The sequence below is a fragment of the Pipistrellus kuhlii genome, unplaced genomic scaffold (genome assembly GCF_014108245.1).
Source record: "Pipistrellus kuhlii isolate mPipKuh1 unplaced genomic scaffold, mPipKuh1.p scaffold_m20_p_6, whole genome shotgun sequence".
In the NCBI taxonomy this organism is placed as follows: Eukaryota; Metazoa; Chordata; class Mammalia; order Chiroptera; family Vespertilionidae; genus Pipistrellus; species Pipistrellus kuhlii.
In genome coordinates, this window is record NW_023425562.1 from 39,930,117 (window position 1) to 39,954,284 (window position 24,168).

Below are 24,168 nucleotides of genomic sequence, written 5' to 3' on the forward strand. Positions count from 1 at the left end.
AAGCAAATGTAAAGGAATCTCAGGGTCTCTGAATAATGTAATTTCTTAAAGCTGCTTAGATAGCTATGGAGAATTTTGTTGTATATGAATTTGACTTTTTTTTTTTTTTTTTTTTAGGGAGAGAAGAATCTTTTAGAATTAGTGGAGATGGCAGACCACGCCTTACATAGCTTTTCCTATCATTATCATTTATCTCTCATAGAGGAAATCATCTACCTTTGTTCAAAGATGTAATATTTTCTTTCTTAATATGATTATATTATAGGACATTGTGTGCATGTGTGTGTGTGCATTTATATATGTGAAGTTAGGAGCATTGAAAATGAAATTGGTCTTAAATATTGTTATTTTTTAGTTTAAATTGCTTTTACATGTGTCTGATCTTTGAACTGTATAAGAATTGTATTAAGACAGTTTACTGTTTTATTCAAGAGTAAACTTTAAAATGCCATGCTGTAACCTAAGTGAATTATTCTTGGATTTTACACATTTTTAAATAATTTTTATTTTTCCATTGATTTATAGAGAGAGTGGAGAGGAGAGACTCACACACACAGAGAAATTTAGATTGGTTGCCTTAAACCTGCAACAAAGGTTCATGCCCTTGACCAGAACTGAGCCCAGGACTCTTCAGTTAATGGGCCAAGGTTCTATCCACTGAACAAAAATGCTGGGGCTATACATTTCTTTTCGTATCCATTAGAACCAGGTATTTCATTTGACATCATGTCCTTTGGGTTTATCCATGTGACAAATGGAAGGTTTTTTTTCTTTTCTTTTAAGGCTGAATAACATTTTATTGTATATATACAGCTATTTTCTTTATTCATTCATTGTTGGATGGATACTGGAGTTATTTCCAAAAGTTGAATATTGTGAATAGTGCTGGAATGAACATGGAAGTTCAGATATCTTTTCAAGATATTGATTTAATTTTCTTTAAATATTTATATGTAGAGGTTGGATTGCTAGATCATATGGTAGTTCTATTTTTTTGAGCAACCTCCATGTTTTCCATATGGTTGCACCAATTGATATAACAAGTATAGTTTTTTAAAGACATGTTAGTGTTTTTTATACTTTAAAAAAAATATGTTTTTATTAATTTTAGAGAGAGGAACGGTGAGATAGAGAGAGAGATGGAAACATCAATGAAAGGGAAACATCAATTGGCCTCTTCCTGCATGCCCCCTACTGGGGATTAAGCCTGCAACCTGGGCCAGGAATCTAACTGTGACTTCCTGGTTCATGGATTGACATTCAACCATTGAGCCACACTGGCCGGGCTGTTTTCAGTACTCTGTGAGAGAATATTCCCTACCATGAAACAAGTGTGTGCTTAGGTAAATACTAATATTGGGTTAGTTAAATATGATCTCAGTTAGAAAAATTGTAATAGGAAGAAACTTCTTATACTATGCCTTTCAACTTCCTTTGTTTGGTATTTCCTTGCCTTATATGTGGATATTTTATCTTTTTGTTAGCTGGAAATCAGCACAGGCCAGTCCATTACTACAAGGGGAAAGTCAGAAAGTGTTTCTGCGTATGTTGTCTCACCCATTGCTACAAGTGAAAGTTGAAACTTATCACTGCTGTCTGGAAATTGTTAAGGTGGGTTTTCTGTCTTGTGAGCTAACAGTGAATTTCCTTCTTATAACTCCAAATTAAAGCACTTGACCTTTTAATCAGAATTATTATCGTAAAAATAGATGACAATTATTTGTCAACTCAAAGAAATTTGAATCAGCCGGGACTGGTTTGGCTCAGTGGATAGAGCGTCGGCCTGCGGACTGAGAGGTCCCGGGTTCGATTCCGGTCAAGGGCATGTACATTGGTTGCGGGCACATCCCCAGTGCGGGGTGTGCAAGAGGCAGCTGGTCGATGTTTCTCTCTCATCGACGTTTCTAGCTCTCTGTCCCTCTCAATTCCTCTCTGTAAAATCAATAAAATATATTTTAAAAAAAGAAAAAAAAGAAATTTGAATCAAATTCCCTTTATTTAGTAAGTCTGCCAATTGAATTGTTTTATTAGAGGGTTTTTTAAATAATTACATTTATGTTGTGTTATTTAATGATGGAAAACTCTAAGGAAAAATACCAGGTATTTAAAAGTGATCTCTATGCTCAGGAAATACTTTAGGTTATTATAGCTCAATTTATGTAATTTCAGGTCTGTTTTCTTAATAATATTTTTCTTTTGGAACATATTTGTTTTCTATGTTTTTAAATTATAAAAATATTTCAGCATAGAATAATACATAGGATATTAACTATTTTAATATTGAAAAGACCATCGTACATAGGACAGTATTGAAAAAATATGTTTTTCTGTACACTTGAAAATGTTCTCTTGTATTTAACATTCTTGCAAGTACTATCTATATATAATGGATGTTTACATTTTGCCATTTTACTTCCTTTTTTATTAAGAGAAATAAAAATATTACAGTTTTGGTGAAAGCTTTTCTTTTCCTTCTTCCTTTTTCCACCAAGGTATCCTTGCTTATAAAGTTGGCGTTTATTCTTCCCAACCATTGTTTTTATATATCTTTATTATATATGCATGTCTTTATAAATACTGTATATATTACTGTTTTATACTGTACATATGTTTTTGCTATTAGTTTCTTTTTTTAAATAAATTTTTATTGTTAATATTATTACAAATGTTCCTCCTCCCCGCCCCCATTGCTCTCCTCCACCAGGTTCCCACCCCACCCTCTGCCCTTTCCCCACCCCCCATTGTCCTCATCCATAGGAGCACAGTTTATGTTCAGTCTCTTCCCACATCCCCCTCTCCCCTTTTCCCCAAGAATCGTCAGTTCACTCCCCTTCCATACCTCTGATTCTATTATATTCAACAGTTAATATTGTTCATCAGTTTGTTTGTTTTTTTAATTTACTTGGTTTTTAGATTCACTTGTTGATAGTTACTTATTTGTTCATAATTTTTATCTTTATTTACTTTCTCTTCCGAAAGAACCCCCTTCAGCAATTCATATAATTCTGGTTTGGTGGTGATGAACTCCTTTAGCTTTTTTTTAATTTATTAGTGAAGCTCTTTATCTGGCCTTCGATTCTGAGTGATAGCTTTGCTGGGTAGATTATCTTTGGCTGTAGGTTCTTACTGTTCATCACCTTGAATATTTCTTGCCATTCCTATCTGGCCCCATGGCTTCTGTTGAGAAATCAGCTGACAATCGTATAGGTGCTCCTTTATAGATAACTACCTGCTTTTCTCTTGCTGCTTTTAATATTCTCTCTTTGTCTTTTGCTCTTGGAATTTTAATTATGATTTGTCTTAGTGTGGTCCTCTTTGGATTCCTTTTGTTTGGAGTTCTGTGCACTTCCTAGACTTGTAAGTCTAATTCTTTCATCAGGTGGGGGAAGTTTTCTGTCACTATTTCTTTCTGTATGTTTTCGATATCTTGCTCTCTCTCATCTTCTGGGACCCCCATAATTCTGACGTTGGTTCGCTTGAAGTTGTCCCAGAGGTTTCTTACATTATCTTCAATTTTCTAGATTCTCTTGCCTTCTTGCTTCTGTGGAGGAGTGTCTTCTGGCTCTTTATGTTCCAAATCTTTGACTTGATTCTTGCGATCTTCCATTCTGTTTTTAGGACTCTGTATAATATTTTTTATTTCAGACATTGTGTTCTTTATTTCTTGTTGATCCCTTATCATTTCTTGTTGATTCCTTATTAATTCTAGTTGATCCCTTTTCATATCCTCATAGGTCTTATCGACCTTTTCTAGGAAATTCTTGAAAAACCTTATAAGCGTAGATTTAAACTCTATTTCCAGTCGCTTTTTGTCCTCCATTTCTTTCGTTTGTGATCTATTTTGTTGTCTGGGCATTTTCGCAGCTTCCCTGATGGGGCGGAGTTTCAGGGTGGAGCCTACAATCTTGGCTTCCCTCAGCCCTGCCCTATGTGGCTCCTGAGTCTCAGTATTCCTCAGGGTCCTTCAGTACTCACTGCAAGCACCTCTGAGAGAAAGGTGCCCTCGATTTTCGCCTGCTACCAAACAGTCTAGGCTCTCCCCCAATGAGCCCGGAACTGGGGTTCAGTTCAGTTGGAAGTGGAGTTGGAGGTGACGTTCAGAGCAGTCTGGACCTTTTGTCTCCTTCCCGCCAGTGCAATCCAGCGGCACAGCCAACCGTCCCTTCTCTGCGTGCAATGTGTGCGCCTCTGGTACCTCCTTTCGCCCCTCACTCGGGGTTCCACCTTACAGCCCAGCTCCCTATAGATGAGCCTGGGTCCCCAGGGACTGGCCTAGAACTGGGGTTCAGAGCAGTCGGAACTATGGCCCAGCACAGTCGGAGCTTTTATCTCCTTCCCACTAGGGAACACCAGCCAGGCACTCAGCCGCCCCTTCTCTCTGGCTCCGTCCTCTCCGTGCACGCCATGTGTCCCTGTACCTTAGGCTTTTCCAGCTCCTCCGCTCTTCCTTCTGGTTTTCTCCTTGCTTCTCGTTGTAGAATTTCCAGTCAGTCGACTTTCCTGTAGTTCTGGGTAATGTCCATTTTATATTTTATTGAAATTGTTGTGTGCGGCTGCGACTAGGTGTTTACTTGTGCAGCCATCCTGGATTCTCCTCTCTGCTGTCTATTAGTTTCATCTAATCATAGGATTTGAGATCTACCTGGTCCATTCATCTTAACTGCTCTTTAGCATATTCTTTCTTTTCTTTATTGATAAACTGGAGGCCTGGCACATGAAATTCGTGCCTGGGTACAGTGCCTAGGCCTGCCCTGCAATCAGGGGCATCTTCTCCAGCTGCCCGCAGCCGGCCTTGTCCCCGGCTGCTATGCACCACTGGTTCCCTGATTGTCATTGGATGATTGGAGCCTGATGGCTGGGGGAAGGGACCGAGAGGTCGGCCATTCCCACAGGGCCTAATCCAGCAGTTGGACTTCCATCTCACAATCCAGGACTGCTGGCTCCTAACTGCTTGCCTGCCTTCCTGCCTGATTGCCCCTAACTGCTTCTGCCTGCTAGTCTGATCACCCCTAACTTGCTTCTCTGCCGGCCTGATTAACAGCTAACTGCTCCCCTGCCAGCCTAGTCACCCCCAACTGTCCTCCCCTACTGGCCTGATCTTGCCCCCAATTGCCCTCCCCTTCAGGTCTGATCTCGCCCCCAACTTCCCTCCCCTGCAGGCCTGATCTCGCCCCTAACTGCCCTCCTCTGCCAGCCAATTTGGTTCTGATTAGTCGGTTTCTTGCCAGTCAGCGTCAAAAGCTCTGTCTCCTAGGCAGCCATTGGCTCTTCACAGTTCACCCAGATTTGGTTTTGATTGGTCGGTTTCTATACCAGTCAGCATCTCTGGGCCTATCAGTGGGGCCTGATCAGAAAGGCAGGGCTGATCAGCAGCCCTGGTGGAGGCCTGGAGAGAAATGGAGGTGTGGTTGCTGACCATGTCCAGAGAGAAAGAGAGAGGCAAGTGCTGATCAACAGCTGCCACACAGGCTGTGGATCAGATCCTGCTTCTCTCTTCAGGCCTCTCTCTGGGCCTGATTTGCAGCCCCCTCAGCAGTCTGAGCTGGGTCACTGTGCCTGCAGCTGTAGCAGTAAGTGCTTGGTCACTACGGCAATCCAGCGTTGACTATAGGACTGACTTCGGTTGGTCGAGTCTCCTGGTTATTGCAGATGTGACAGATCCAAGGTTTTTATATATTATTAGGATAGATTGACTGCTGTTTTTCCTTTGCACTTTGTGATACTACTTTGTCCTTGTTGCATAAATGCAAATCAATTATATTAATTAATAGTAGACTTCTCAACAATCAAGTCTACTATTAGTTAATATAATTGATTTTGCATTTTATTCCAGTTGTTTTTAAGATCTTTTTCTTGTTTCATTACAATGCATATTTGTAATGAGACAAGAATGTATACATTTTAAAAATTTATTTACTGGTTCAGCACTCTTCAGTCTGAAAACTCATTTCTGCCCGCATTTCTGGGTAATTCTTAGTCATTATTATCTCTCTTAATTTTGCTATTCTCTCCAAATGGAGCACTCATGAGATCTATTTTAGACTTTATTTTCTTTTGTGTCCTTCAGGACATGTATATTTTCATATCTCTTTTTGTTTTGATGGAATTCCTTAAGGCTATCATTCAGTATGCTATTTCTTTCTTTAACTATGTATAATTGGCTTTTTAAAATTTGTGGCAAAATATACATAATATAAAATTTACTATTTAAATCATTTTTAAGTGTACAGTTAAGTGGTGTTAAGTACATTCATGTTTTTGTGCAACCAACATTAATCATCTCCAGAACTTTTTCCTTTTCCCAAGTTGGAACTCTGTACTCATTAAACAATAACTCCTCATTTCCCTACCCCTCAGGTCCTAATAATCACCATTTAATTTCTATCTGAATTTAACTATTCAAGGTATCTTATATTAGTGGAATGATTATGTATGTGTCTGGTTTATTTCAGTTAACAGTATCTTCAAGGTTCATCCATGTTATAACAGATCAGAATTGCATTCCTTTTTAAGGCTGAATAACATGCTGTTTGTATGTACCACATTTTGTTTACCCATTCCTCTAATGATGGACATTTGGATTAGTTTCCATCTCTTAGCAGTTGTAACCAATACTTCTATAAGCACAGGTGTACAAATATCTATTTGAGTTCCTGACTTAATTCTTTTGCGTATACCATTCATGTTATTTATTTCTTTTATGTCTATCATTATGAACAACTTAATAGACTTGGTTGTCTCAACAGTTTGATTATTTATTTTATCAAGACTGCTTGTTGGCAGAAAGTAACATAATACATATCTCATGCAGACTAAAAAACTGTTGGGAAAGAGAATCTTTTCATTCTCTTGAGGTAAAAGAAAAGTTTCAGTGAAGTGAAAATTAAATTGAAATTGAATTTTAAACAGAAAGATGAATACTTTAAAAAAATCATCACTAATTTTAAAAAACGTTTTGTTTTACTTTACAGGAATGTTTAGGTGTCCATAATGTTACTAAACCTGTGTCTTCACTCTGTAGTGGAATTCATTTTCTACTTCACCCAAAAGTCCTGTATGAAATCTCTGCATTTGGCATTCAGGATTCCAAAAATGAGGTATGGTGTGTTATAAATAAGTGCGAAAAACTGTAATTCTTTAGACACTCAGCTAAATCAAGGTAATATCCTAATATAACTAGAGTGTGATTAGAAACAGAAAATAAACTTGTCTTTGATGTTGGGTTCATACATGTTGCTTGTTTAAATAAAAAGAAATGTTATGGGAAATGTGAGAATCAAAACACAGTACAGATGAAACATTTTACTTATGTTTTCATCTAAGATATAGAGAACCAAACAGTCCTTATAGTGAGCAGCTTATTTCACTGAGGCATATTTTTGTTCAGTGGAAGAATATACTTGAAATTCATATACTGGGGTTTAGGGGGTTTTGTGCCCTCTCACAGTCCTGGACCCCTCTGGGGATGTATGTCTGCTGGCTTAGGCCCTCTCCCCATGGAGAGTGGGCCTAAGCTGATAGACATCCCTCTCACAGTTTGGGACCCCTCACTCTTTACCACTCTGCTTGCTGCTCCTTAGCGCTGCTGTGGAGGCTGGAGAGTCTCCTGCTATCGCTGCTGCGCTTGCCAGCTGTGAACCCTGCTTCTGGCTGAGCAGCACTCCCCCTGTGGGAGTGCACTGACCACCAGGGAGCAGCTCCTGTATTGAGCATCTGCCCCCTGCTGGTCAGTGTGCATCATAGTGACCAGCCATTCTGGTCGTTCTGCTGCAAGGTTCCCTTAGACTTTTATTATATAGACTAGACACTAGAGGCCCGTTGCAGGAAGATTCCTGTAAGAATAGGGCTTCCTGCAGCTGTCTCCGCCGCCCCGCCTGCTTCCCTCCCTTCTCTGCCATCCCTCTTGCTTCTCTGCAGCTTTGGTCCCTTCTGCAGCACTTGGCTTCCTTGGCTCTGGGCCTGGATATGCAAATTAACCGCCATCTTGGTTGGGTTAATTTGCATACTTGCTCCTGATTGGTTGAGATCAGAGTGTAAGACTGGTTGAGAGCAAAGTATAAGATGATGCTAGAGAAATAGGAACAATTTGAAGGATGAGATGTTATTTATTGCCCCTTTCTAGATTTTATCATGTGTTCCAGGTGTGTCCAGCAACTCAGGGACCACCTCATTTTGTCGGGTATCTTGTCTGTGTTATTGGGCAGGTGAATGCTGCGGCCAAGGCCATCCTGCTGTACCTGCTGCAGGGACAATTGATGATGACAGCGCTGACCTGGAACAGGTTTATTGAGTCTCTATGTCCTGTCATCCCAGTGCTGCAGGTATGACATGTAGCCTCCCTTTCTGGTCCGTAGATGCATGAGCAGTGAGGGGTTTCTGGCAGAGGTGTTCATCTGTGCATGTGGGCGGGAGGTTCCGAGTGAGGTGCTGAAGTGACATAAGGAATAAAATCAGCCTTAGGTGAAGGCTTTGCAGCCAAGCTAACAGTGCCTTTAAGTAGGCTTTCCATAACTAAACTTGCTTCACGAATGATTTATATGCATATATGTAACTAGAGTTTTCCTTTGGTTAATGAACTCTTGGAAACAATATTTTAGCTGTCCTGTGGGTGTTAAAGGAGTGAACCAGGAAAGTCCAGGTTCCTGACCCTCTCAGAGAAGGTGGAGGTGGGGAGTGCCCTCAGAGGAACAAGCTTGTAGAGAGGAGCTGTGAGGCTCATGTGGTTCGGTTCCACGCAGGTATGTCTGCCATACTCCACCTCTCTCCTGTGAGGACAGGAGACCCGGGGGCCTCATCTACTAGAGTCCCCGGAAACAGAGAAGTTGGCAGGTGTCCTGAGGATTGGCATATTTTCCTGAAGTTCTTCAGGATGATTTTTAAATAGTTGTAGGTAGCCTCCTTACTGCTTGTAGTAACTTTTTAGCTGATTCGAGAGATATTTTTGAGTTGCCTGACAGGTCAATGTAGTTCTTATTTATAAGTTAAAAAATTAAGCAATGTGTATAAAATCCAACAATCATTTCTTTTTTAATGAAACCTGTTAGGGCTATGCTGACCCAGAAGACCCTCTGGGGAACTGCATCCTCCTCCTAAGCAAGGCGAGTTCTGAGGGAGGCGAGGAGGTCCTCCCCTCCACCACCCGGCTCAAGTCCATGCTGCGGCTCCTGCTTGTGAAGAAGCCGTCGTAAGTGCAGCAGAGGCTTTTGAATGTAAAAGATGAATGGGGCCGTTCTAAGAAAGTATGTGCAGTCATTACATCCGTCTGGGACAGCATAGCATGAGGAAGGTGAAAGAAAGTGGTTCTTTTATTAGAGAGAGAGAGAGAGAGAGAAAGAGAGAGAGGGAACCACTGGGTGAAGCTGTAAGCAGATGCAGGTGTTTTGGGTGATTTCCTGAAAAATACCGTCCATTCCCAGCGCAGTGGTTGCACCTGCATCTGCTATAGCTGCTGCTCTCGGTGCTGTTCAGAGTGCTGTGCGCAAGTAGGGGAGCCGTGCAGATCAATAGATTGCAAAAGGTACAGAGCATCTCCTCATTTGCTCTTTTTAGAAATGGTTAGCCTGGAGTGATCCTTTCCTAAACATCTGTTCTGAAAATTAAGGATTTCACAAAGATGTAGTAGACAGTTGCCTCATGTATTAGAATGTGCAGGTGGTTTAATCTTGTCTGGCTTGTCCTTTGACATTAGTGTCAGTATCCTTTTAACGTTTTTAAAGAAAAGCAGAAGTGTGTGGTTGCTCCCTATCTTTCAATGTAACATGCATGTTCTCTGGTGCTCTCTTAGGTAACTGGTTAATTTTCCCTCATGGACAAGAGACAGAAGTTTAGTCAGAGGGATAAGCAGTGATGAGAAGAAAGAGTGGATTGAAAAGCTGGGAGGAACAAACGTGTACTTTTGACAGTGGACAATTCTGTTCTCTCCAACCTCACACCACAGTAAAACAGCAGCTTATTTATAAGCAGATGATTAGACTGAAAATAAGGAAATAGGTGGAAATAAAATATGAAGAGAATGGAAGGAGGAAAATTAAAAGGAGATTATATAAATCTCAATGTAGTGTAGAGAATAAAGTTAGGGTGATGCAGGGCAGATGGAGTGTCTGTGCTCCTGGGGGTGGGGGATTGGCTTCCACACTTTCATTCATGTGCTGGTGTAGCACGATTCCTCCGCCGAAATGATCACTGAACACAGGAAGTTTATTTCCTGTTCACCCGTGGGGGCCCAAGGTCTCCTGGTAAACAATATTCTTAGCAGGCAGGGCACTCCAGCGACTGAGAGATCCCCTCCCAGGAGTGAAGGACAAGGCCAGACCTCTCTTTGAGTAATGTCCTATTACACAGAACTTAAGACAGTTTGGATTTCATATTTTTCATATTTGCTTTCATTATCTGATTCATTTTACCATAACCCACCAAACCATAAATTCTATTAGTCCGGAACCCTGTACATTGGCTGATCTTTATACCATCAGCACTTCATGGAGTACCTGGAACATAAATCTGCTCTAAATGTACTCATTGAAAGAAATAGTGTAGAGAAATGAATAACTGGATTCTGCTGTCCCAGGCTAAACTCCAAATGATGCTATTTTGTAGACCAGAGGAGGAAATGAGTAAATACAATACATGCTTCACACATCCCACTCTAACTTTCTTACTGTGGTGGTGACTGTCCATAACTGACAGCACTGGACTGGAATGAAAGGAGCATGGGAAAAAGCATTACATAGGTATCTTTGCTGTTCTTAGCTTTCAAGAGGTTACAACAAATGGGAGAGGGAGAGTTGCCTGATTCTCACACCATCTTGGAGTAAATATTAGTGTCTAGAGATGTTTTTTATGATTTTAAATTCCTGGTTAGAATTGGGAAGCACTTACTGAGCATCACCCATGTACCTGAGAACTGAGGTTGGCTGTGGAAACCCAGCAGCACCCAATACAGACGGGCCCTTCCTGAACTGGGCATGGAATTGAGAAGAGAGGTCTGATTAATTATACTTTACTAGAGGCCTGGTGCACAAATTCATGCACAGGAGGGACTCTGGGGGGAGGGATTGCAGGAGGTTGGCCAGCAGCCCCGCCCCAATCATGGTGGGGAGGCCCATTGGGGTTGGCTGCCACAGTATGCATAATAGCAGCTGGTCATTCCAGTCATTCTGGTTGCTTAGCATATATATTGTAAAAATGCTAGACCAGTGCTTTGATAGGGCACTTCTGGGTGTCATGACACAGCAAGGTGACTCAGCCCGTGGCTATGATAAGGAGGCCTCCCTGAGTATGCAGGTTTTAATTGTCTTATAAGTAGTACTTGGGTTATCGCTTGAAATTTGCCCAGTTTCCATATAGTTCAACAGCCTGTCAGGTGTGATAGGTAACTGGTTGTCACACTCTCCCAACTCCATGCCCTTTGCCATGTGATGGTTTTCTGTTTTCCCATTCCATTATCCAATAGCATGCAGTATGCACTCTTTTCTTAAAATCTCAATGTACTCAACAGACCTTATTTCTAATCCATTTCAGATAAAACAGAATTATGAAGGGAATCAAAGTATTTCCATGTACGTATTTGAGAGGAAACTATTTGATCCCTAATATAAGATTTTTATGCATTGCTGTGATACTAGGTATTAGTGTGATACTCCCCTGGAGGTCTGATCTAACATTGATTCTGCTCATGGATCATTTTTGTGATTGAGAACGATCACTGGACTTAAAGTCAGAATTTAGATTCAATTTGACTTATTGAAGTTGAATGTGATGTTGACTGATGTTCACAGTCTTAGTGAGTCTGTTTCTCCATTTGTAATTACTGATTATTCTTTAATTCTGATGTTTAGTAATAAAAATAAAATTGAAAGAATGATTGTAGTTATCCTGTGTAATAAAGAGGTAATATGCAAATTGACCATCATGCTCTCACAGGATGGCTACCTACAACCATGCCAGCAGGGGAGTTAGTGAAGGTTGACCAAACGACTGAACAAGCAGGCCTTGTGGGGCAACCAGGCTGGCAGGGGGGTTAGCTAGGATCAACCAAACAACTGAACATCAGGTTGTGTGGAGTGACCAGGTTGATGGGGGGGCCATGAGGGGCCACCAGGCTGGCAGGGGGGCAGGTAGGGGCAACCAAGCAGGCAGGCAGGTGAGCGATTAGAAGCCAGGAGTCCAGGATTGTGAGAGGGATCAGGCCTACACTGACAGCTGGGACATCCCCCAAAGGGTCCTGGATTGGAGAGGGTGCAGACTGGGCTGAGGGCCCCCCCCCTCCTGTGCCGAGTGCATGAATTTCATGCACCAGCCCTCTAGTACACTAAATATTTTAATAGAAAAAGTAACATGTTATCAGTAATTTTATTATAAGCATGTCTAATTACTGTGTTGATATATAATAATGTGTTGTGACTGTAGGCCTCTGTAGTTTGTAGACATTGCATGTTACAGAAGGTTGCCTTGCATACTTGTTTCCGCAGGGTCCGTTCACTAGCATTGAAGCTGTTAGTCTGTCATCTTACCAGGGAGGAGGGGGCTGAGAGAAAGCGCCCTGCAATGGATGCCAGAGTTTTCGCCAAAGCTACTAACTTATTTATCGTAAAAAAACCTATTGAACTCAAATTGGATGACAGGAAAGAGCTGATTATTAAGGTAACTTTTGAGTTTATTACTCTGTGGTTGTTTGATACTGAACAGATTAATTTATTGAGTGTCTACCAAATGCAAGGTGTTATGTCCCTTTTCATTTAGTACATATACCATAAATGTAATGAATTTGAATAATGTCTTAAGAACAACATAAGGCCAATTTAGTGGAAAAAATTTTTGTGATGACTCTTAAGACCATATGTCATTGACATAAAGCTATTTAGAATTCTTGTTCTCGTGTAGAAATTGTCTACAATAGCTAGAAAGAAAAAGTTCCTTTGATAAAATTTTCAGCCTCTTCAGTGTAAGAGGTAAAAATAATATAGGTGTAAAGGCAGTTTATCTTTTCAGTGTAGAGTAGACCTCTAAGCCTTTTGACCCACATGGAATAGAAGTGAGGCAGGATAGTAAGAAGCTAGGAAAATTCCTTGGCAAGTGAAATGGGGAAACAGACAGTCAGCTGATTCAAATTGGCTCTGCCCAGAATCCTGTCTCACCCACCTCCTTCTCCCTGCAGTCACTCTCTCAAGCATTAAGACCTCAGGACAATGAGTTTATGATTGGTATTAAATAATCTTAGGAATAAAGCTTTGGATCTGTTAACCACAGTGTCAGTCTTAAAATGGGAAACACGTTCAATGTTCTGTCAACCTGAGTGTTTGGGGCTGTATGACAGCCATGGCAGGAGGACTGGAGAACCTTCCCTGGCCACATACCAGGTCCTTTTGGGGAGTCCTAAGCACTGGTGGTCCCTCCTGTGTCAGTGTGGTGGGGAGGAAGGCCAGGAGTGGCCATTCTAGAACTGTCTTGTGGGTGTTTAGGGCCGGCAGATAGTGGGTGGGAGAAAGGAGTGTTGTTTTTGTTCTCTTCTCTTTTCCTTCTGAGTTTTGCCAGCTCAGACCCTGTCTTAGCATGGATGTCAGTCACGGTCTGGTAATGGGGTGGCTTGTTGGAGTGCTGGGCAGTAAGAAGTTCCACAGGGCTGCCGTATTTGACGTCTCTAAGTGGGAGGAAAGGGACAGGGCCAAGGGAATTGCAGCTGTGGGCTTCTGGAGCAACAGAAATCCTGAGTCACCAATTTGGACTGCTCATCTCAGGATGCCTGTTCCTACCTGCAGGGATGTTTTCCCTGAAATTCTTTAGGCAGCTAGTGATCAGGAATGACTTCCTAGCAAAAATATACATTAAAAAGCTTGCCCTAACAAGTTTGGCTCAGTGGATAGAGTGTCAGCCTGTGGACTGAAGAGTCACAGGCTCAATTCTGGTCAAGGGCATGTCCCTTAGTTGCTGGCACATCCCCAATAGGCATCTGATCAATGTTTCTCTCTCATTGATGTTTCTAACTATTCCTTTCCTTTTCTCTCTGTAAAAAATCAAATATATATATAACTATATAATTATATAACTATATATATATATATATATATATATATATATATATATATATATATATATATCTTATTGACAGGGTGGCTCTTTGTTTGAGGTCCTAAGTTCCTCCCTGACGTAGCACATTATTGTTGCATATTTGCATATAAATATGCCATTTATTTAAGTAAGTTGACTTGAGCTTTTGTTCTTACAGTATGAACTATAAAATTTTCTTGGAGAATTGGAAGTAGATAACAGTTTTTTTCTCTTTTGGTTTGCAGTTGGAGACTGTTGAAAAGGTATATGAAATCTTTATCTCAGATGACATTGACCTTGTTTTGAGAAAGTCAGCTGCAGAACAACTCGCTGTGATCATGCAAGGTAATATCATTGGATGCTGTTTTGGGTTGGCAGGCATTGGTTGCTACTTGGTCTGGTCTGTCCTTTTTATAGCTCTTGAGTTAAGAATGGTTTTTACACATTTAAAGAGTTGTTAAAAAAAAAAAAAAAAAGGTGGGATACTGTATGTGGCCAGAAAAGCTTCACTTATTATCATCTAGCTCTTTATAAAAATACTTTGTTGACCCTGGTCTGCATTATCTTTATTTTACCTGTAGAATGTCACTTTATTTTACCTGTAGAATTACCTTCTAAGATATTGACCTAATTTCTAACAGTAAATTGCATGTTTCTTTCTCAGTTTACCAAGTATATGGTAATTTTATTTTGTCCCATCTTTCTTAGAGAAATTAATCAAATAGTACTTTGTTGGAGGGTAAAATAATAATATACTATAGCTATATTTTCTTTAAAGGCTTATTTAAAAACACAACTTGTGAAATATACAGTTAACTTTGTAGTGTTGTTAGTCTATTCTTTGGATTAGTTTTTTTCTTTTACCCTATATATGGCATCTGAAACTTATCTTTTATATTTGAGAGAAACGATAACTTTGTACTTACATGAAAATGTTTTTACTGAGTGGGAAAATGGGGCATGGTTAATATTTCTATCCTGGCATTAGTGGAACTGGGTGAGAGGAATTAGAAAAAGCATACACAGCCTGCCTGTGGCTTAATAGCAGTAACACAGACTCTAGAAAATAAATCCCTACAAATGTGGAGAACCTTGACAAAAACAATTCAAAACTTTTAGAAATAAATGTTCTTTTAGTATTATTAACATTTCAAAAATATAATTTTGGTATATACCGTGTTGGGGGGGTGGGGAGTGGAAACTACTTTTTCAAAAAGTGGCAGCTAAAGATAGTTGGCGTAAAAGCTACTAGTCCAGTATGAATATGTATATTTGTTTGTTTCTCAGTGTATGTTTTCATTGAAATGATAGGAGAACAAATTAAGAAAATTTGTTTGCAAATTTTTAAATACTTGTAAATAATTGATAAGCAAGTAGATTTTTGGAGCCAGTAATATCTCTTATGTGTATCTCTGTGTGTGCATTAATTTGTTTGGGCTGCTATACTAGGATACCATAGACAAGTTGACTAATAAACAACAGACATTTGATTCTCACAGTAGTTTTGGAGACTGAGAATCCAAAGTCAAGGAGCCAGCAGATCTGGTGTTGGGTGAGGGCATGCTCCCTGGTTCATAGACAGCCTTCTCCCTGCAGAAGGGCTGAGGGAGCTCTCCGAGGCCTCTTTTCTCAGGGCACTATTCCCGCTCTTGAGAGCTCCACCTTTACGACTTAATCTCCTCCCAGAGGCTCCACCTCTTAATACCACCACATTGAAGATTCGGTTTCTACATATGAATTTTTGGGGACATAAATATTGAGTCCTTAGTAGTGCACACACATTTATACTTATTAAAAAGTAATTCATATTTTTTGGGAAATATGTAGTGTATGTTATAATCCCTTTTATATTTACTATTAACAATTTGAAGTTAGAGATCTTGTTAATAGAAAAATGATCATGTTGTAAGCCATATTTGTACATTAACTTTGAAGAATTCTAAACATTTTGAGTTAATGGATTTAGAGAAGGGAAGAATTGTCAATGAAACAATATAAAGACAATAATTTGTCCTGTAGAAATACAAGGATTCATTTGTATGCATAAAATTCTAGTACTTTTCAGAGTGAACTAGTTAATTTAATTACTCTTTTTTAACAGGTTTATTTTTTACAGTTCAGGAGTCAGATCTGCTTGATACTTAATAGTTTTCAAATTGTTCAGAGGTATATTAAAGAAAAAGGTTAAAGTTTTATCTTCTAATTTTAATACCAGGTGTAAATATTTTTAATAGTTTGAAAGTTATGTGGATATCTGTTCTATGTTATTAAAACTACAGAAAATGTTCTTTAACTTTTAATAACTTTTTTTGTCTGCAGATATTAAAATGCATGCTGTGGTGAAAAAGTTGTGCTTAATTGACAAGATAATTGAGTATTTAAATGAATGTGTGGGTGAGGATGGTGAGGTAAGACTACTGCGCATGTAGACATGTTTTTACAGATTGGTATTTTTATTAATCAGATCCTAAAGTGAATTCAGCTGAATTTGCATTAGTCCTTGGAGTTTAAGTCCTGATACCATTACCTTCCTTGTTCATTTGTTTATTTCTAAGAGTGGGACCTCTGTAAAGAAAAACTAATCTTAAAATTTCTATATGATGTATAAGCCTGAGTATATACAAATCTTATTTTCAGAGGAGAATAATTTTTAATATTTGTTTGCATTTTTGTTTCACACAATTTTGATAAAGCATGCAATTTAGAATGAGATAATAATAAGACTATGATAAGATAATACTCTGATGTGTTTTAGCTCACCTTAGAATTAATGCACATAGAATAACTGTGTTTCCTTCTGGCCAGCTGATAGAATGTCTGATCCAGCCCAGCCTCACACTCCTAAGGAAGGTTCTAACTGCGGACCCAGACGCCCGTGCTTCCCTCGCACAGCAGGCTTCTCTGCTGACACTGCTGTTCAGAGGTAAATAAGACTCATTCTGCTAATGGTGAAATCAGTCTTAAGCTTTAAGTGGTATTGTTTAACTGTAGGAAACATTTACTTTCCTTTTAGCTTACAGAATAGCCAACTTTAAATCACTGAAACCCATTGCAATAGAAAGTGTTCAGTACTTTTGTGGATGCTTCCTGGTAACTCCGGAGCTGAGAGAGGCTGACACCTGTGATTGTCCTGTGCATGTTGATGGAGCTGTCCTTTGGAACTCAGACAGCACCTACTGTCTGGAAAGAGAGACTGTGGCTGCAGTCACTACTGCCTTCTTTCCAGCATCTGCTTCCTCAGCCTAGTTTGTTTATGCCTTTACATCTTGAATCTTCGGTGTGATATCTGATTATGTTGTTAAATGAGCATTAAGAGTGGCTTGTAATGGTCAAGATATACAAACCAAAACAACACTTGTACAAATACAACATTTTAAAGTCCAAAAGTCTAAGTTCTATGATTATATGTTTATAGGAAAGGGCAGATATCGAGATCTTTCAATGAGCAAATTTTAGCCAAACCTTTAGACTTGGCAAACCTTCTTGGACCCTGGATCAGTTTGCTTCTGATGAACTGAAAGTGGCCTGTGCCCAGTGAGTGGGTATGGTTCCTGCATCAGCAACGTGTGTGTCTCTGGGATTCAAAGGCTCCTCCCACATGTACCAAGCAGATATTGTTGTCGCAAACTCCAGGTGATGCACACACACTGCACATTAGAGGGCCACTGTGTTAGTAATGTCAGCTTATCTGTCAACATTGCCTTTCTCTGAGAATGGCATCTCTTCCCTTCCAGTTAAGATATTTTAAATTTGAAGTTCATCCTTTCTAATATTTCATAACATTATGCCTCTTTTATTTCTCAGTTTCTTTGATATTTCATGAAGATTGTACTGTGGTGACTGAAGTTGGAGCATTATTTTGCCTCCTATTATTTGATGAAGTATCAAGAATGGATATGTGGTGAGCACTAAGACTTAGAAAGTATTTTTACTCTCAATTATTTATATAAGGTTTCTGGTGCAATCTTATATCAACACATAGAAATTTCTAACTTATGAAGCTTATGCTGTCTATCCATGGTAGATTATACCTCGGATAATTTTGGGTTTGAGTAAGCAGTACTAAAAAACCCATTGACTCAAAAAGTCACCCTGAACTTTTATTTTTGAACATTATGAACTATAAAATTTTAAATTACTGCAGTAATTTTTGTTAGTAATACATTTTCCAGTTCTCAAGTTTGCATGTTTTTCTTTAATATTTTATTTTAAAAAATCCTTTAGGGAGATGTTTAGGATGATAATATCTGTTTACCACTGATCTTGAGCAGGGTCAGCAGGAGAGGGCACCAGACTCATCCGCCAGTCCAGCACCTGCATAGTATGAATCATTTGTCATATGGACTTCTAAAGAAAAGCACAATTTACCTTCATAAGCAAATCCAGAAAGTAGCAAATTTGTTAAAACTACACTAACTGATAGAACCAGTTGCACCTTGTGAGTTAAGTCTCAGTCAGGGAAGTGAGACGAGTTGTATTGTTTGACAAAGCTGTGGTCCACTCATGTGTTTCCTCTTGTGTTTTCTTTACGAACCAGGTCTGTCATTCCTCCCAGTCAGCGTGCTTCGTCATCGGTCTTCAGTTTGCCGGTTTCCATTTTTAGAAGGTGACATATTTCTGTCTTTGTTGTTCTTGAAGGAGAACTATTGTTACAGAAATGGACATCAGAATCTGTCAGTCTGTCAGTTTTCACTTGGCATTTAAACCATGTGACTTAGTGTTTGAATATTCCCTTCACTGTGCTTTGAGAGGTCAGTGACTGTACCTCTCCAGATGTTTCTAAGAAAGGTTAGAAGAACTAGACAGTGAGCTGGCATAACTTCCAGTCTAGATTTAGCAGTTGTTAACTCTTGGGCCTCCTCTCTCTTACTCTCTCTCATATATTTATTTATATGTAATTTTCCCCCTCCTAACCTCTTAAGTAAACTTCAGACATACTTTTATTTCCCTCCTAATTATTCTAGCACGTACCTCATTAAAGCTTAAATTAAGGACATTTTCCTACATAACCACTGTACATACAACATGAATAAAGTATACAAATTATGAGTATGGTTGATAAATTTTTCCAAATATGCCATGTAACTACTATGCAGATTAGATAAGGAACATTGCCAGCAATCTAGGAAACCCCTTCACGCTCCTTCATTACTTTCCACCACCCACATAGGTAATTCTATCTTAATTTCTGTTACTGTATGTTATTTTTGCTTGTTTTGCACTTTATAAATAGGTATATTCTTGTGTTCAGCTTTTGTACCACGTGGAAAGATTTTTCCCGTTGATCATTTCCATTGCTCTCTAGAGTTCAGTGTAAGAATGTGCAGCAATGAATTTGTAATTCTGTTGCCGATGGGCATGTGCTTTGAACACACATAGGTCAGAGGATATTTATATGTTTAGTAGATGATTTCAAACAGTATTCCATGTGGCTGTAGTAGTTTCCATTCCCAGTAGCAGTGTGAGTGCCAGCTGCTCCACATTCTCACCAGCGTTCGTACTTCCATCACCCACTCTTTTTTTCTTTGTATAAGAATGTTCATAACACCCTGGTCAGTTTGGCTCAGTGGGTAGGGAATTGGCCTGTGGACTGAAGGGTCCCAGGTTTGATTTTAGTCAAGGTACATGCCCAAGTTGCGGGTTCTATCCACAGTAAGGGGCGTGCAGGAGGCAGCCGATCAATGATCCTATTTCATCATTGATGTTTCTATCTCCTTCTCTTTCCTCTCTGAAGTCAATTAAAATATATTAAAAAAAAAGAATGTTCATAACAGCTTTGCTGATAGTAGCCAAAAGCAAGAAACATTCCAAATGTCTAACAATAGGAAGAATTGATAAAAGAACCATGCATACAATTCTATACAATCTGTGGAAATTATTCTTTACACAACAACGTGAATCTCATAGACCTAATGTTGAGTGAAAGAAATCACCAAAAGCATATATTGTAGATTCCATTTACTTACTGTTCTTCAACCAGTTAAGTTGACCTGTGGTAAGAGAAGTCAGAACAGTAGTTTCCTCTTGGAAGAGCGTAAGGAGAGTATCAATTTACAAGAAAAGGAGAAAAATAAACTTTCTGAGATGACGAATATGTTTTTTATTTTATTCTGGGTGGTGGTTATACATGAATACATATATAAAAACCCATCAGGCTGTCTACTTAAAATTGTGTATTTTAAAGATAAGTAAATTATATCTTAACAAAACTTATTAATTTAAAAATACCTTTTCATAGCTTGGTAGATATATTGCATGTTGTCTAATTTTTACTGTCGTATGATATTCTGTTGTTAGACTCTAGTACAGTTTGTCCCTTTTCTTGTTGGAGTATTTGGGTTGATCCTGTGTTTTTGCTGCACTATACAATCCTGTAAACATAATTGTATAATAGTAGTATTATATATATATGTGTGAGAGAATTCCTCTTGGACATATTCTTAGAGAGAAATGTCTTGATTGTAGACATCACCCACTCTTCATGGTCTTTGGGTTTGGCTAAATAATAAAATATGCAGTTACAATAGGTCATAATTAGAAAGAGATGCCATGTATGGTGCTGGGCGCTGTCTTGGCATAGAAGCCCTATTCCCACTAGAAAAGGTGATCTCTGGTCAGTGTGCACAGGCGTGCTCTCCTGTCCCCACAGCATGTCACAGAGCTGCAGCACTCGGTCTCAGGACTGTGGCTTCCCGCTGTCCCACATCTCCCAGTACAGATGCAGGGAGCCACCCTCACTCTCAGCAGAGCAGCTTAATAAGATTGTTGACATTCTACATCTTTTTGGTTGTCTGGTTGTCAGGAGCCAGAGAGTTTGCTCAAGACCATATTTGTCCACAGGGTAAAAAATAGGCTTTGTTATGCCTTTAGTCAAGTAATGTTATTTTTAAAATCGTTGTCCATCTGGTAGATGTGTAGTGGTTTCTAAAACTGGTCATGATGTAGTACCCTTTGCTTTTTATTATTTTCTTCCTTCTACCTTCCTTAGGTTTAATTTGCAGTTTATGTTCTAACTATTAAAGGATGTCCTTTGATTGACAGCCTCACCCATTTTCCTTCAGTACCAGCCCTATCAAGTAGGCTCCTGTTCTGGGTCCTTCCCACTTAGCCCCATGAGTCTTTTACTACTTTCTTCTTTCTGGCACAGAGATGTCCCAGGTTCACCTTCAATTTCCCTGTCTCAAACCTAGCATTAGCCATTTCTCTAAGGAGCCCTGATTACTTTTGTTGAAAATTACAATTTTTAAAAAGCATTATTTTTACTTAAATTATCAATCTGATTTTTATATAGAGACCTCTACCTTAGCCTCTTTTATTGAGATGCATGAAATGAAAAAGCACACAAAAGTTCCCTGTAGAAATCTTACCTGATTGAATTTATCTAACATTAGTCATAAATACATGGATTAGGGGTGTGGGATATGTTTTATTAGCAAAATTATTCTTTAACATTTGAACATGCGAGGCATTGTTGTTCTGTTAAACACTGTTAAATTAACATTGATTGGTTTAAGAGATGTATATGGCTGTGAATCTGTTTTTAGATCTAAAAATATTTCTGGGTTCTCATGGTGACACACAGTAATTGATTATTGGTGTTGCAATTATGTTCTCAAGTAAAAACATAATTCTGTCAGGCTGTGATTCTGTCACTTAGTGGTCATGGTGACTCATTTTAAATATCTATTATATAAAATGGATATAACATCACCATGGCATATAACTGAATAAATGGTAGATTATTATACAGTGTTTTACATAAAGTAGGCATTCATGTTTGGCTGAACACCTGTTATGTATGGTTCACTGTAGCCATTGGGCTTAGTTTCAAGGGGTATTAGTTATATCTGCAAAGAAGGCTGATACAATATGGAATATGATAAGTCCATAGGAAAGAGTTTAATATAGTGGTTTTTGGGAGATTAGAAGAGGTAAAAGAAAAATTGGGAACTGATCTCTGGCTTGCTCTAGAATGGGAGGCACAGAACTATCCCTCATTTGTAGCTCATCTTTTTGAGAGGCATTTGAGAACTTAAAATATTTTAATTATTTGTATACATTTTTTTTTTTTTTTAGGTATCACCTCCCAGTGCATGTTCTTGGTCACCATGCTGTGAGTCCTTACTCCATAGTGTTGCCATTATCTGCTGATTGTTTGGCCTTGAAGCCAGTCTCAGATATGCTTCGGATAGCTTGGAACCTCTCATGGTATCATGGCACTGAGAATCTGTTGAAGCAAGTGGACTCTGAAACGAAAATCCAAGAGTAAGCTGTTACATTTAGTTGAAAAAGTATTTACATTTGCCTAATTAGTTAGGTTTTATTTTTCCTTTAGATCAAGTAGGTGTGTTGTTTTTTTTTTGTGTGTGTGTGTGTGTTTGTGTGTGTGTGTGTGTTTTACTTACTGTCATCTGCTCTTGCTTTTGCACTGAAGATTATAATTTTTACTTTGTTTTAAAGATTACATTACTTTGTTCATTACTTTTTAAAAACTAACACACAAGGGAAGTACATTAAAAAACAAAGAGCACCTATACTGTTTTAGAGATTATACAGAGTTTCTTTTAGTTAATTGATGCAAATCACTAAGAAAAGTGCTCTGGATCAGAGTAAAAGGACAGTAAATGTATGTAAGATTGTTTGTTATGATTGTGATGATGATGATGATTTCTTCTGAATATCTTATTCTAATCTGTTAATTCTTCCTTATTTCAGTGAAAGTTACTTTATGGTTGTATAAACAGGAAAATGTCAATGTAAATACTTAGGATACTAGTATAAAAGCCTAATATTGGCAAATACACACCAGATTTTCTTTGGGCTGTGAGTCCACCTTTAATAAAAAAGAAAAGAAAAGAAGAAGGTAAAACAATTTTGGGGTAAGAATTTATAATAAAAGTGAGTTTTTATTTAAATACCTTTATGTCACTTTCTTTTTTCAATTTGTGTAGATTCTTAGCCACATTGAAGTTATCCTCAGAGGACACCCTTACTCTGAAGGTGACGCACACAGCCAGGGGCCTGCAGGACTGTCTCCATGCCGTCGTTCAGGCTGCCACCCATAGAGAAGTGAGGGCTGCTGTCACCAGCATGAGTTTTTATTTTCTGAATGACAGACTCTCTTTCAAGGGGGGCACGGGCCCATGTGGGGCAGCCTTAAAGTCCTTGGCTTGGCACACCGCACTAAACAGGTCAGTGTAAGCTCCAGTCTACCCATTGCAGAGACCTGGACTGAATTGTGTTTGAGTCCATCTCCATACCTTTAAGATAAGAAAGAGCATGTATTATGAGAGAAATGCTTTTCTAGAAAGAAAAACCTCAGGACTTTTGTCACCTGCAATAAATATCTAATAACAGCAAAAGAGAAAAAACAAAACCAAACCGAAATCACTACATTTTAGAAGGAATTACTAATAAACTTACAGCAATTTTAAAAATATCCTTATCATGGAAAATTTGTTATCTTATAAAAGTAAATAACTAGGCTAAGACATGAACAAACAGAATATTTATTCCTGCCCATATTATAAATAACTCAGGACATCAGTGGATTGATGATGTCCTGTAGCAGGCTGTTTTGTTTTGCTCTTTTTCCTCCCATAAGTATATGATCTCATTTTTCTTCTTACTGTGAATTTCATGAAGTTGATTGCCCAATGTGGAAGCCCATTAGTAGCTATGGTAAAGGCTCTAGCTCGTCGATATAGCACGTTTAACTGGCAGCAGATGGTTGCTGCACTTGAAACTAACAATACTGAGAAGCAGCAATTGGCAGCAGTTTTTACATTTTAGCCCCTGTGACTAGAACATGGGAAACTTTCTCATTAAACATGAAATTTGCTAACACCTTTATTTAGGTCAGCTGTCACAATTTGATTTTGCTTTTCTGGTGGCATGTTGGAGAGAGCTGATGCTTAAATTTCTGGAGTTTTGCAAGTTAGTTGGTTTAAAGAGAGCCACTCTTTAATATTAAATTATGTAAACTTATAATTAAATAAGTTAATGAAAATTAAGTAATGATTATACAAAAGTTATTGCTTCCTAGTAATTATTTTACAACACTTCCCTATTATCTCTGCTCGAGTTTATTTGTACCTATTACATCTATGATATAGAAAGGCT

General features: G+C 38.7%; 1 protein-coding gene across 4 annotated transcripts in view; it reads left to right on the top strand.

Moving 5' to 3' along the window:
- The window catches only part of RTTN (rotatin), a 106,737-nt gene that overhangs the window by 28,472 nt on the left and 54,097 nt on the right, over positions 1-24,168 (top strand). For 3 of the 4 annotated variants that reach the window (XR_004984390.2, XM_036418611.2, XM_045574297.1), the window contains 13 exons: positions 118-230; positions 1,485-1,611; positions 6,972-7,097; positions 8,205-8,321; positions 9,045-9,184; positions 12,471-12,642; positions 14,292-14,391; positions 16,366-16,454; positions 16,852-16,969; positions 17,851-17,947; positions 18,584-18,652; positions 22,123-22,311; positions 22,998-23,237. Coding sequence is in view for 3 of the 4 variants with exons in the window: in XM_036418611.2 (XP_036274504.1) it covers positions 118-230; positions 1,485-1,611; positions 6,972-7,097; positions 8,205-8,321; positions 9,045-9,184; positions 12,471-12,642; positions 14,292-14,391; positions 16,366-16,454; positions 16,852-16,969; positions 17,851-17,947; positions 18,584-18,652; positions 22,123-22,311; positions 22,998-23,237 (1,697 nt within the window). In the remaining variant the exon portion in view is untranslated. Of the gene's footprint in view, positions 1-117; positions 231-1,484; positions 1,612-6,971; positions 7,098-8,204; positions 8,322-9,044; positions 9,185-12,470; positions 12,643-14,291; positions 14,392-16,365; positions 16,455-16,851; positions 16,970-17,850; positions 17,948-18,583; positions 18,653-22,122; positions 22,312-22,997; positions 23,238-24,168 lie in introns of those variants that run through there. The other variant, XM_045574298.1, reaches the window with a different exon arrangement.